At 37.7% G+C, this 15241-nt stretch overlaps 1 protein-coding gene across 4 annotated transcripts in view; it reads right to left on the reverse strand.

Annotated features, from left to right (window-relative positions):
• Window positions 1-333: 333 nt before the first annotated feature.
• The window catches only part of sema4ba (sema domain, immunoglobulin domain (Ig), transmembrane domain (TM) and short cytoplasmic domain, (semaphorin) 4Ba), a 109261-nt gene continuing 94353 nt past the window's right edge, over window positions 334-15241 (reverse strand). For all 4 annotated transcript variants that reach the window (XM_077517640.1, XM_077517639.1, XM_077517636.1 and 1 more), the window contains 7 exons: window positions 14833-15014; window positions 14572-14722; window positions 11770-11980; window positions 10406-10521; window positions 7857-8014; window positions 7618-7709; window positions 334-6604 (listed from right to left, as the gene is read on the reverse strand). In XM_077517640.1, the coding sequence (XP_077373766.1) occupies window positions 5868-6604; window positions 7618-7709; window positions 7857-8014; window positions 10406-10521; window positions 11770-11980; window positions 14572-14722; window positions 14833-15014 (1647 nt within the window). In that variant the 3' untranslated portion in view covers window positions 334-5867. The remainder of the gene's footprint in view (window positions 6605-7617; window positions 7710-7856; window positions 8015-10405; window positions 10522-11769; window positions 11981-14571; window positions 14723-14832; window positions 15015-15241) is intronic.

The following is a 15241-nucleotide window of genomic DNA, read 5'->3' on the forward strand; positions in this document are numbered from 1 at the left end:
AGCACATGATTGGCCCAAATGGATGTCACGTGGGCGGGGCTATTTAGGATTAAAAGGAACCTGAGTTCCGCTTCCGGTGAAGCCCTAACGTTCGTGGAAAATTTACTAGTTTTTTTCTTCTTTTTTTTTTTTTTTTTTAAATGACATAGCGCTTTAAAAAAACAGTGACCAGAATTACACACGCACAAAAAAAAAAAAGTTGACATTGAACATTAATTCCACTTCAGGTAACCTTTTGGAGCGTTTTCATGTGACGTCACCAATTGCTACTTCCGCCAACAACACGCACCATTTCACACACAATTTCACGACACATTCAAACTTTTAAGAAAGTATCGGTTTGATCTTTATTTGGAAAATGAAAATAAAGTGCCTTTTCTTATATGCAATACAAAAGAAATGAAGTAAAACAACAGTGAATTATAATACAAAAAAAATACTTTTTTTTTTTTTTTTTTTTTTTTACACACTGGCAGCTGAATTTACAAAACATGTACATAAAGACCTTTTTCCGTTACGGTACATTAAAAGGCCTGATATAATAATAAGTGGTTCATTTTCTTAACTGTGCCTTGAGATGTGCCATGGTAAATTATCCAACTCCACTTAATTGGTCCAAAAATGACTATTTCATTATTACAAATGTATCATGTTCCATCCCAGCGACCAATAATGACAGGCAGAACAATTAAATGCTCTTCCACTAGGTGGCAGAAGGTGTACTCACGTTTTCATTAAAAAATAGTTTTGTGTCCAACTAAACAGATTTCACACTAAAGTCATGTTGTGAGTGAATTGCAGTGGCGCCTTGAGATAACAAGTGTAATTCGTCCCATGATCACGCTTGTAACTCAAAAACCTCAAATCTCAAATCCTTTTTCCCTATTGAAACAAAAGGAAATGCGATGAATTAAACCTCTCGTAAAATGTTCTTCGCACAGGAAAAAGAATATACGCCTGGTGCTATTGTTATATTGTCTGACGACATGTTTCATTTGTGCTCAAATATCCGTGTATTTAAAGGTGCAACAACGATTCTAGTTTTGTTAGCCTGTCTATGGTTTTCCCCATTGTGTGTTAGCATTAAGCTAGTGGCTGTTAAGGCATAATTCTGTTTTTGTTAAAATACAGGTTTGTTTTGACAGTAAAGTTCAACAGTGCTCATATCAGATTTTTGCTTCCAAGTCAAGGCAAAAAAAAAAAAAAAAAAAAAAAAAAAAAAAAAAAAACCGGAACGATTACTCATATCCGGGGCTGGACTGGCCATCTGGCATACAGGGAAGATGCCCGATGGGCCGGCCTGTTTTGGGTTCGATGCAGTGCTTTTTGAATGATTATTTTCCTACATTTTACTGGCCCACAATTTAGAGCGACCAGTCCATTCATCAATATCAAATATAGATAGCAACACTGAAACATCATCAATGGCAGAACTACGTGCTAGTTTTGGGCTGATCCGGCGTGCCTAAGTCAAAATGTCAGGGCCGATTTTTGTTTGGACCAGTCCAGCCCTGCTCACATCTTAAAAAAAAAAACTCTTAAGTCGAGTCACTTGTATATCAAGGCGCCAGTGTACAAACTATTTGCTTGATAGTGGTGTGCATTGATTTTTTATTTATTTTTTTGTGTCTTGGCTGTCGCTGTCAAAGAATATTTTTCAAACTTTTTTTTTTTTTTAAATATTTCCCAAGCCACCAACATTTGACATGTTCAAATGAGCCAGCGGTTTTAATTTGTTTGCTACACCACAACAATGGCGTCCCTGGTGGAGTCCGGATCCGCTGACGTGCAAACGAAAACAACACAAAAAAAAAAACGCCTCATGAGCCAACTGCCCGTACGATGGTGACTAATGAAATAATGGTGACGTACTCTTATGTCAAAGCAGTGACCTTCCAGCTGTTGTGGTCGGTTACCTGGTTAAGTTATAGTGCGAAGATCCCAAGAGGGTCCCCCAAAAAGGCATCATCATAACGCTTATCCCCCCCACCACAAAAAAAAGGCAGATTGAATGTCAAAGTCGTGAGTTTAAATAATTAAAAAAAACAAAAAAACAAAAAAGACAATGCCCGTGAACAATTATGCTGCATGACTGATTGTGATTAGTCAACCTTTGCGTGTATAAGAACAAAAGTTATTTTCTTTCAATGAGGTTTGAGACGCAAGCAGAACATGAAAACACAAAAAGATGGATTATATTTCCCTTTGCAAACATGAAAAAACCCCAAAACAATAAACATCCATTTGGCCATATATATATTTTGACTGTATTGGACCCTCGAGAATGGCGTGTTACCTGCATACAGTACATACTGTACAGTTATTATTGCATGAGCGAGCGCTGCAAGTGTCGCTGATGATTGCGCAATTGTGCTTACGAGATGATGTCACTTGTCATGATGTGCTTTTTTTTTTTTTTTTTTGCATAGACGGCCGACTTCCCATACCTGAACGTGCTGCTTTAATCCCTTTGTTATGTCATGTATTGGGGCAAAACAAACAAAAGCAATATTTTAGATCAAGATGAATATTTTTCAGTTTTTTTGGTGCGTTACAATCGAGGTGGATGTTTTGGTTGATGTGACTTTTAAGCTAAGCATGTTAATGGCATTTTCCATTCATGTTAGCGTTAAGCTAAGCATGTTAATGGCATTTTCCATTCATGTTAGCGTTAAGCTAAGCATGTTAATGGCATTTTCCATTCATGTTAGCGTTAAGCTAGCAGGTAAAAGGCATTTTCCATTCATGTTAGCATTAAGCTAGCGTGTTAATGGTGTTTTCCATTCATTTTAGCGTTAAGCTAGCGTGTTAACGGTGTCTTCCATTCATGTTAGCGTTAAGCTAAGCATGTTAATGGCATTTTCCATTCATATTAGCGTTAAGCTAATCATGTTAATGGCATTTTCCAGTCATATTAGCGTTAAGCTAATCATGTTAATGGTATTTTCCATTCATGTTAGCATCAAGCTAGCATGTTAATGGCATTTTTCATTCATGTGAACATCAAGCTAGCATGTTAATGGCATTTTCCATTCATGTTAGCGTTAAGCTAGCGTGTTAATGGCATTTTCCATTCATGGTAGCGTTAAGCTAGCGTGTTAATGGCATTTACCATTTATGTTAGCATTAAGCTAGCACGTTAATGGCATTTACCATTTATGTTAGCGTTAAGCTAGCACGTAATGCCATTTTCCATTCATGTTAGCATTAAGCTGGCGTGTTAATGGAATTTTCCATTCATGTTAGCATTAAGCTAGAGTGTTAATGGAATTTTCCATTCATGATAGCATTAAGCTAGCGTGTTAATGGCGTTTTCCAACTTCCATTCATGTTAGCATTAAGCTAACGTATTGCTGGCATTTTCCATTCGTGTTAGCATTACACTAGCATGTTAATGGCATTTTCCATTCATGTTAGCATTAGACTAGCATGTTAATTGCATTTTCCATTCATGCTAGCATTACACTAGCATGTTAATGACATTTTGCATTCATGTTAGCATTAAGCTAGCGGCAACATGTGCTTCTTGTTTTATGTTTGACATGGAACTTCACTTGCAGTGGAATTAAACATCTTGTAACTTTTATTTTTTACGAAATATTCACTACTTGAACTGCTGCTTATCGCTAAGTGAGTTGAATTGTGTTTACTGTGACCCAAACAGCGCTCTTATCTCAAGGGCGCGCTCACAACTAAAAGCAAAAACATGATCCAAATGGTACCTTGTATCTAAAGCTGTCAAAATTAATTGAGAAGTAATCTATGATCAAATTATCATTTGGTGCCATTTTTTAAATGGAAAATTGTTGTGTAACACACTTTAAAATTGCTTTTGTAAGTTAATACACTTTAAAATTAAAATGAATCAAATTTGTCGATTATTTGATTGAATATTTGATAGTGACAGCACTACTCGTATCTCGAACAACTCGTGAGTTGGGTCGCTCGTACCTCAAGGCGCGAGATAATGAGCTAGCTAGCATGCTAGCTATTATTTTCTGAGGAAGTACTTTTACTGTCGTACTACATTTTGATTATATTCAATTGTTTATTTGTAATTTAGAGAGTAAAATATTACGTTTCAGAGCTGTTAATTGCCAAAATGGTGATATTTTTGTCGACATTTTAGAATGATTTCCGCCCATGCCAAGTTTTCTCTGAGTGACTTAAACACAAATCGTTACATTTTAGTCTTCGGTGTGAAAATGAGGAAAGTGAATGAGGCGTTTTTTATTATTATTATTATTATTATTATTATTATTTGCCCTCTCGCCTGTCATCCTGACCTGATGTGTTGCGAGTTGATCTTGCTACAGTGCAGCAGGTCGTGCATAGCCTCAGCGACGACAAATAAAAGCAACTGCGAGACGTCTCATCTGGGAGCGTCAACACGTTCGTCAAAAACGTAACGATGACGGACGGAAGTGAGCGAAGCTGCGCTTTTCGTGCGTGCGATGTTCGTCACGGGTGACAGCTCGTAAGGGGTGTCCACTGACCTGTACATAGGACTGGATAGCCGATAGCCCCGCGCACGCCAGTGCGAGACGTTGAAGTCGCGGGGCGGCCATCTTGCTCCTCCCACCTCGCGAGCAGACTACTGTAAATATATTCGGTGTATGTACAGATGAGACATATACAGGCTGGAGATGGAGTGTGGGGTTTGTCCCGGAGTGGTCACGATTTTTTTTAACAAGTAAAAAAATTAATAAAATAAAATAATAATAATAATAATAATAGGTGGACGGTATGTGCTGCTTTTCTTTTATCGCTCAGTTCCTTGGACCCCAATATTAGATTTGGCAGTGGAATCTTTTTTTGAATTACAGTTATAATTCTTTAATTTAAAAAAAATGTAAAAGTTTCCTCCTGCACTAAACATCATGAAGCATATAATTTGTACATGTATTTAAGGCAAGTTGTAAAATTGTTGTTTATGTTTAATCCATTTAAAACACCATCACTTGTGCTGTTTCTACAAAGTGCTGCCTCAAATGTTCTCCAATTTCGATATTGTAAATGTATCAGACGGTATGGCGAGAAAGGTTTCTTGGGAGGAGCAATATGGCGACCTCGCGACCTCAAAAGCAGGGTCATTATAGTTTTGGAATTTTTCATTGGAGTTAGTTTTGAATTGAGTGAGTTTTTAAATGAGTTTTCAGGGTGGTTTTGTTAGTTTTTATTCGTTTTAGTTATTTAATAAATGCTTCGTTTTAGTTAGTTTCAGTATTAGTTTGAGTTTTTTTTATGTGTATCTGAAGGTGCTTTTCTATTGGCTGCTGCTCGATGATGTCACTTCCGTGTGACACACTTTCAAACGTCCTTATTCCGGTTAATATCAAAATAAATCGACTAAAAATCACATTTAAAAACAACCCCAAAGGCTCATGGATTAAATTAATTACCAAAGATGAAAAACAAAGGACATTTTTTGCTATAATTATAGTTTTAATTTGTTTTGGAAACATGAAATGTAGCTTCAGTTAGTTTTTTTCATTTTTATTTTATTCCATAAACGAAATTGTTTTTTGAATTACATTTTTTTTTGGTTAATTTTAGTTCACTAAAATCACCTTGCTCAAAAGTTTTGGGCCTATCGGCTATCCAGGTGCGTATATTTATATATAGATCAGTGGGAGTCTCACCTTGCTTTTTGACTTCCTTATTTTGGCCTTGGCGGAGGTCGCAACGAACATTCTGTTCTGCACAGCACCAAACGTCTGAAGTGCGTATCCGAATGCACAAAAACAAACGTGGACGGACCAAACAGGAAGAGCACAAACGACGACAAAGTGCAAAAAAAAAAAAAAAAAAAAGTGGTGAGCGAGTGATGACGACGATGACGATGACGACCGCGCGTTCGCTCGCCTTCACACCACCGAGTCTTTAATCTCCGAGCCCAGCCGGACGCGAGGTCGCGGGCCGGCGTCGTCCGAGATCTCCGCGCGGCTCTCGTCCGACTGGCGGCGGCCGTTCTCCGGCGGCGTCCCGCACGCCGAGTTGTCGCGCAGCGTCCGGTAGCCCCGGTGGTCGGCCGGCGAGGCGGCGGCGGCGGCGGCGTTGCCGTTGAGCGGCAAGTTCTCGGCGGGCTTGGCCGCCGCCCGCGCCTTCTTCTGCCGCGCGCCGGGGCACTCGCCCTCCTTCAGCGCCGACTTGACGCGCTCGCGGTTCCGGTAGACGGCGAAGAGCGAGAAGACGAGCAGGGAGAAGGCGAGGAGGGCGCACACCACGATCAGCTCGTTCCGGTACGTCTTGGCGTCGATCTGCGGCGAGATGGGCGGGATGACCACGTGGTCCTGCGAGGAGGAGGAGGCGGGCGGGACCCCGATGCCGCCGGCGCCGGCCTCGCGCTCGGCCTGGCCCCGCACGCAGTAGTTGGCCAGCAGCTGGCGGAAGCCTTCCTCCAGCGACCAGCACTCGTACGTGTGCTGGGCGCCGGCCCGCGCCACCACCGCCAGGCCGCCGTCCGAGCCGGCGGGGAAGTGCGAGCGGGCCGACGTCTCGCTCGACAGCCACAGGCGGCGGGCCAGGTTGGAGCGCAGCTCGCAAGGGAGCACTCGGAAGGTGTTGGCGGGGATGACGATCACCTGGCAGGGCGGCGCCGGCCCTGCCGAGAGGAGCGACGCAAAGTCAGACACTTTTTTTTTTTTTTAAACATTTTAGAAATGGCAAAACCCAATCAATCAAACAGTTACACAGCTACATCAATGATTTCTGTTAAAGGTGCTTTATTGTTATTATTATTATTATTATTATTATTTAATTTTTTTTTTTTTTTTTTAGCATCTCCACTGAGCAAAAACAGAATCTGTAGTAACATTTGAGTACAGAGGACCACAAATGTATTAAAAAAAAATAAAAAAGTAAAAATAAAGAGTGTTTACAAAATATAATTACAAAAAAATAATCATAACAAAATCATCTACATGGAAATAAAAACAAAACTATATGTACGTAAATAAGTAGTTAAAAGTAAAAAATAAATACAAAACTAAAAAAAAATCAGATTGAAAAAATAAAAATAATTGTGGAAATAAAATACAAATAGAATTAAATATCAATCAATAAATAAAAACGCTCTACTCTCGTATTTATTTATGCTGCATACATAATAGTGAAAATAAAAAAAGATGAACAAAATATAACAAAAAATTAAATATAAAAACAACAAAAATATATATACGTAAATAGAGAATTAAAAGTAAAAATAAATACAAATCTGATTTGAAAAAATACAAATAATTGTGGAAATAAACACAAAAATAAATATATAAATGGAATTAAATATCATATATATTTATGCGGTCCTAAGTGAGATGAACTGGCCGGCCCCACTAAACAGAAAGTTCAGGAAAAAAAAATTTTCTATGAAAAGAAATTCTCTTACTATTTCAGCTGTAAATGTATGTCTTTGCTAATCTTGAAATTGTATTAAAATTATGAATTTTGCTATTAAAAAACCCCCAAACATTTTATAAGTAGTGTTTGTCACCATTTTTCTTTTCTTTTTTTTTTTTTTTATAAATAGCATTGTTGGCTATGTCCAAATGTATTTTTAGTATCTACCGCGGACGTTTTGAAGCCAACGTGGAAGTTGCGCGACTCTTTCACCCGACTTACGTGCATGCGCAGACTTGGCAAAGCGAGCGCTCGTCGTTGTCTTGTTGCACACAGCTGAAGCGTCTGCATTGTCCACATCCTGCTGCAGCACGCTGGGGAAAAAACAAAACAAAACAAAACAAAAACAAACAGTGCCGTAAAAACACAACTTTCCTGTTACTCGTATAAATGTCGGCCTTCAGGGCGCGAGTTGGAGAGAGGAAAAAAAAAAAAGAAGACCGCAGCAGAAGGGCGCGTACTTGCTTGGCGGAGCGTGTCTGACGTCAAGGCACTGTCGGCCGTTCCAGGCGCAGTACGGGTCCCTGGAGAGGATGCACTCCCCGCAGCTCGGGTAATTGCTGCAGTTCGCCAGCGGGACCTCCACCACTTCCGAGAAAGTGGAGACATACAGGAGACCCTGGCAAGGGAAGGAGGTGGCAACAAAAAAAATAAGTGGGAGGAAAATATCAGTTGCTGGGTGCTTCCTAATTAGTTTTTGTTAAGACCCCAAAAGAAGAAGAAAGTTTCACACCAAAACTAGAATTATATATATATATATATATATATATATATATATATATATATATATATATATATATATATATATATATATATATATATATATATTAGGGGTGTGAATTGTCTAGTACCTGACGATTCGATTCATATCACGATTCACAGGTCACGATTCGATTCGATACCGATTAATCCCGATACGAATTTATAAGTCGATTGTTGCGATTTTTTTTCATTCAAATTTAGAAAATACTAATCAGTAAGCTTGTAGAGTGTAAGATTTATATGAAAATGTATTATTTATTTATCTGAAATTTCAGTCTTATAGAGGTTGTAATCTGTTTCATGTTTGAACAGCATTAAAATAAAATATTAAGGCTTAATGTTCCGTTCATATAACATTCTTCCATGCTCAGGTGTGAATGCTAACCCGAAGTCAGACATTTTGTTGAATATTTTTCCATTAAAAATGGAAGTTTAAAAATCGATTCACACACACACACAAAAAAAAGGCAATGATGATAAGACGTTGAATCGGTAAGACTACCGAATGAACAATTTTGAGCTCTTTTAAAAAAAAATAAAAAAAATAAAATAAAATAAAATAAAATAAAATAAAATAAAAAATAAAAAAAATCGATGTTTTTTATTGAATCGATTTGAGAATCGCGCGATGTAGTATCGCGATATATCGCCGAATCGATTTTTTAAACACCCCTAATATATATATATATACACACATATATATAAATATTCTATACACATATACAAAAAAAATAATGAGATAAATACTTAACAAAACAAAAAAAACACAGAAAAAGCCTACTAGAACTTCAGAGCTTCATCAGAATCTCTTTAAATGTTGTCAGGTGTGTGCTGACTCCCATATAAAAGGGATACTTGACTTATTTAGCCTTTTTTGGCAGTCAAACATTAATATTTTACCGATAATAAATTTGGTATTTTCATTATTTTTCATGTCCAATTAGTACATTTAAAAACTCATTTTGCAACTTGCTGTCGACTGAAAATGACATCACAAAAGGCTCAGGCTGGTAACGACCAATCACAGCTCAGCTTGTGAATGTCACATGACCAAACCTAGAAAACAGGTGAGCTGTGATTGGTTACCTGAGCCCTTTGTGATGTTATTTCCAGTCAACAGCAAGTTGCAAAATGTGTTTTTAAAGGTACTAATTGTACGTGAAAAATAATGAAAATATCAAATTTATTATAGGCAAAATATTCATGTTTGACTGCCAAAAATGGCCAAATAAGTAAAGTATCATTTTAAGATGAGTTTGGATGTGCTTGGTAAATTCTCAACATGGCCGGAGGGTGTGCACACTTGTGCAACCACAATATTTTGATGGTTTCTTTTTAGTTTGTATTTTCTAGTTTACATTTATGGTGGAAAAAGTTTTATGCCACACAAAACTGGCTCCTCCTTCCCAATTTTTCCCCTTCTAAGAAAATTGGCGCACTAACTAGCAAACCGCCAGGCTTCCCCTTCTTTTCATTCTGATTCTTTTCAACAGGGGTGTGTAGACTTTTTTTTTATACACTTTTAGGTAACGACACAGAAAAAAAAATCATGAACAAGATGAAATATAAACACAAAATGCTGAAAAAAAACAACATTTTTGGAATTATGGCAAGATGTGTTTAGGAGATTTTCTTATTTTCCGATGACACCAAGGCTGGATTTGATTTCGGCTAAAAATGTAAAAAAAAAAAAGAAAAAAAAAAGCCTACTAGAACTTCTGAACTTCATCAGAGTCACTTTAAATGGTGTCGGGTGTGTGCTGACTCCCATTTAAGATGAGATTGAATGTGCACGGCCACATCCCAGTTATAAGGGGGTGTGCACACTTGTGCAACCACAATATTTTAATGGTTTCTTTTTAGTTTGTATTTTTTTTTTTAAGTTTACATTCATGGTGGAAAAAGTTTTGATGCCACACAAAAATGGCTCCTCCTTCCTCCATCCCCATCGTTTCCCCTTCTAAGAAAATTGGCGCGCTAACTCGCAAACCGCCAGGCTTCCCCTTCTTTTGATTCCGATTCTTTTCAGCAGGGGTGTGTAGACTTTTTTTTCTTTTCTCTGCAGTATGTTGTGTCTGAATTTCCCACATCCAGCTGTTTGCAGTCGTTCCCTCGCGCGTGTAACGAGCTCGTTTAACGCGAGCGCTTCCTTTTTTCGCCCGTCGTCTCTCGCGCCTCATCGAGCAGCCAAATCGGCGACGAATGCGTTCGCCGCGCTTGTTATTGCGCAAGAGCGAGCGAGCGTTACCTTCTCCGAGTCCAGCTGGATGTTCTGCACGGGCTGCGAGTCCCGGAAGAGCAGCAGCTCCTCGATGACGTGCATCTTGTTCTTCACACTCAAGGCTTTATGGAGTCGCCCGTCATCTGCAAATCAAGACACAACTTTTTTTGATTTTTACTGAAAAAAAATCAATAAAAAAAAGACCTCTTCATCATGTTTGTAAATAAGAGTCGCCAGGGTAACTTTGACAACAAATGACGACAACAAATTGGGACAGTTCTACAAATGCAGCATTTTTTTTTTTTAAATACAGTAGTGCCTTGAGATACAACCTAAATTTCTAAACTCAAAACACTTATCTAAAATCTTCATTCCCTAATTTGTATTTGCTAAATGGAATGTAAAGAAATCCAAGCTTTTTTGACACATTTTTTTTTTTGTTTCAATTCAACAGATATTGTGCTGCTCCTTCTGGTGAGCAAAATTTAGCCACCGGGGGGGCAGTATAAATCAGACATATGGTGACAGATCCTCAGCAAACGGCAGTAATATTACCCGCTCTGCAGATGATAAACAATATGTTTGTATTTATTTATTTTATTTTGTAGGTGGGTAAGCCTTTTTTTTTTTAAACAGAATTTTCACTATCCTTCATAAGGTTTTTAGAGTAAATAAAAACAATATAACTTAAACTACAATTAAAAAAAACCTAAACATTTTTGTTGGCAAAATAAAATAAAAACAAAAATGCTTTTAAAAAATAAAATTTAACTGAACCTCCATCTAACATTTAGAAAACTAAAAATAATTTACAAAGAATTATTTTCCTTCTTAACTTTTATTTTTTTATTTCTTTCACTTTTATTTTATATTTTGCATAGAATTTACATTTCCAAACCAATAAAACTATAAAAATGAATCATAATTATATTGAAAATGCCCTTTTGAGCCTCATTTTAAATGTATGGATGTCAATATTGCTGTACAGAATTATTTACTGCACTTTATTACAAAGTACTGATAATTAATGATCTTTTTTTTAAAAATATCTTGCACTTGAAAAATACCCCATACATCAAAAAAATAGCTTCAACTAATACTAAATCGAATAAAAACTAAAACGCAGCATTTTCAAAAAATAAACAAACAATAAAAAGTCACAAAATTGCCCTAAAAACTAATTAAAACGAAGTGAAGTAAATGAACTAAAAAATATTGCAACCATCGTTCACAGCCGGCAAATTTTTGCTGACAAGTCAAAGCGAAAAAACCGCCTGAAGGCGCCACTGTATTCATCTTTGACATTCTTGTGAAGGGAAGCGTTAAAAGTCGACGTTTGACACAACGTGTACTTTTTAACGCGATTACATGAGCGCTTTTCGGTCGCTCACCTGTGCCGATGAAGAGCACGTGGTAGGCCTGGCGCGCCGCCGCCACGCGGTGGACGGCGATCTGCGTGTAGCGCGCGTGGCGCTTGAGCAGCAGCGGTTGGCTGCGCAGAACGTTGTCCATCAGGAAGTGGTCCTTGACGAAATTCAGCACCTTGTCCGGCATGTGCAGCGACGACACGACGCCTTGTTTGCGGGACGCGTTCGTGATGCACTAACAATGGCGAGAGGGGGAAAAAAAAAAAAAAAAAAAAAAAAAAAAAAAAAAAAAAAAAAGATTTCTCTTTAAATCAGCCATCTTTGCAGAAATTTCTCTTGTATTGATGAATGGAATCGATCATACACAAACATCACATAAGCACGCTGAAAAGTACGGACATTTATGTTTTGGTAGTTAAAGTGAATGAAAATAAATTCAGGTTAATTTAGATAAGTAATACTAATTTCAAAAAAAAAAAAAAAAAAAAAAAACTAAACTAAAATTCAAAAAGCAATTTTGTTAACGAAATGAAAACGAAAACTAATTGAAACTACATTTTACATTAACAAAATAAAATAAAACTAACTACAGCATAATTATAGTAAAAATGTCCTTCGTTTAAGTCTTGCATGAGCACCTTTTCCCGCTTTTGTGACGCTCTTTGATCAATCTCAAGCTGAACGTAACGGTCAAATTTTCAGACATCCGTAATGTTCTCAACTTCACATGCATCTGCACACAAAAAGAGACCCAAGACTGCCATCTTCTGGCCTTTTCTCCACCCATTTCCATGAAAAAAAATGCCATTGACGGCAATTGACGTCAACGGCGCTCCTCGTCAGTTATTCCTGTTGACGGTAATTTTGGTATAAATTGTTCAAAAAATATATATATATAAAAAACACAATAATCCCATGTTTGAGCTGGCATACGATCAAGGTTATCGTAGTTAATTAAAACTAACAAAAAAAAACTAAAACTAATACTGAAACTAAAACTAAAACAAAGCATTCATTAAATAACTAAAACTGATAAAAAACTAACAGAACCACCCAAAAAACTAATTCAAACTAACTAAATTTAAAAAACAAAAAACAAAATCAAAATTAACAAAAAAATTCCAAAACTATAATTAACCCTGGTCTGCCACCAAAAACCTGTAAAAAAAAAAAAAAAAAATTGTTGTATTTTACAAGTTGGTAGATAGCGATTTTCAGCTCCTCAGTGCTTAAAACTAACGTTAGTTTATTTATTGATTTTTTTTCATTTTCTTTTTTTGTGTTTATTTATTTATTTATGTATTTATTTATTTATTGACTTACCTACTTCTTGTTATGAATTTATTGATGCAAATTGTATTCACTTGTCTACTTACTAACAATGTTTGTTTTGTTCTTGTTTTCCGGATCTTATTCTTTACCGCACGTTACATGCTCGACACTTTGAACACGGCAATGCTTGTTCTCACGTTCTTTATAAATAAAGTTGAGTTGAGAGTCGAATCGTTCTTCGCAGAGGATAAATACGGCTGCGAATACGGCTATATTGTCTTTTCCAGTGATGCTGCATGTATTTGCGATGAATCCAATTGTTGGATGGGTTACAGCACTTCATGCCACATAGATGCTAATTAGCATTAGCACTTAGCTTGTGGACTGAAAGGCTAAGCTAAGTGTTTGTTTTAAATGCACAAAAAAAAGTGTAAATCTCGTTTTGAACAGTAAACAGCTTGAAGCCTCTCAAATTCATGAAAAAAAAAAAAATTAGCTAAATGCTAGCTAGCATAGCCAAACAATTTGGCTGCTGACGTTGTTTTGGTGGGTTGGATGACTTTTGTTGACACTCTATTTTTTTTTTTTTTTTTTTTTTTTTCCAGTAGCGTGCGTAAGAAACAGACGCAGACGACAAAGCGTAATCAAGTGGAAATGTACCGCGCCTCTCTCTTTGTTTTTAATCCCATCGCAAGCTCCTTCCAGGAAGTACAAATGATTATTATTTGCAAGTTGAGGCGTTAAAAAAAACACAAAGTTGACAGAGGCTGGATTATGTCTTATTATTATAGCAGACAAGCTGCTGCGTGACATAATGTCGTGTTATGTCACAAGTGCGCGGCGCAGACAACTTTTTTTTTCATGGGGATTTTCACCAAAACGGTTTACTGATCTAAGCCGTTTGCTTTATCACACAACTTCAACTTTAAAAACATAAAACATTGACATATGAAATATCTGTATGATCACATTGTGAGTTGGGAAAAAAAGTAGCGACATTTATTAACTCATTCAAACCCAAAGACGTATAAATAAGTTTTTCAATACTTTGTTCTTCACTCCCAAAAACATATTTATACGTTTTTCTCTTTTTTTTCTTTTCTTTTTAATGCTAAAGCATAAAGAGAGAGCTTCGGACATGAAGAGGTTGTTTAAAGAAATGGTAGTTATTGCAAAAAACGGCCAGCAGGTGACAGAAGAGTATAAGAGATCAGAAACTTAGCAATATTCTAATGCTAATTGCTGCAAAATTGAAACGGATACAAATGTACTTTTTTTCCTGATACGTTTTTGGTGGGTTCCATGTTTTTATAGCAATAGAACAGAACATTCTGTGGACCTTGCAAAATCGGTCAAAATCCAATAAAACAGACAGGAAGGAGCAAAAGGGGTTGCTTCAGTGAAAATGGCTGCCAGTGAAAAAGTTAATAGGTGTTTTTGAGATGGGAAAAAAAAATGCTTGGGCAGTCTGCCAAGTTGCTCAAACTAAGCAAGATTGAGTGTTTAAAATTGGCTATGAATGCAGCGCACGTGTTGTCCAGCAGAGGGACTCACCGCTCCAGGCCGGGGTTCGGGGACGGGATGGTTGTACGTGTACCACTGCTGAGTTTCCCGGTTGACTTCGCGGTATCGGCCGCCGAACGCTTTCTCCACCTGCTCCATCGTGAAGGAGCACACGGCAGACGTTCCCGAGGCGCCGTTGTACCTGTCGATTAAAAAAAACAAAAAAAACAAACGGCAATTAACTCTTAGAGAACTTTGCTTTTGTGATCCTTTTTTTTTTTTTTTTTCCCCCAGACGGTGGCGCTCACTCACCACTGAGAGGTGAAGACGCCGTAGAAGACGGTCTTCTTCCAGTCGTCCGCGCCGGGCGTCAGCACAAACATGTCCTGGATGATGTTGAAGGGGAAGCCGTCGTCGGGCAGCGAGCACAACAGCTGCGCCTTGAGGAAGGTGGTCCACTTCTTCTGCAGGACCCGCTCGCCGCCCAGGTCGCCCTGCAAAAAAAAGCAAAAGTACGCACGCACGCGCCGCCGTCGTCAAGATTTTGATCCTCGTCTCGAGTGTTGAGAGTGACACGACAGAGGGCTGAGCAGAAGCAGGTGGAATCGGAAAGAGGGAAAAAAATAAATCGGCAACAAAAATAATTGCGGCAGCAAACATTTACTCTCTAAAACAAAAATAAAGAAAAAAAATACTAATAAAAAAAGAAAAGTGGTTAAAA

Source organism: Festucalex cinctus, chromosome 3 (assembly GCF_051991245.1).
Source record: "Festucalex cinctus isolate MCC-2025b chromosome 3, RoL_Fcin_1.0, whole genome shotgun sequence".
Lineage (NCBI taxonomy): Eukaryota > Metazoa > Chordata > Actinopteri > Syngnathiformes > Syngnathidae > Festucalex > Festucalex cinctus.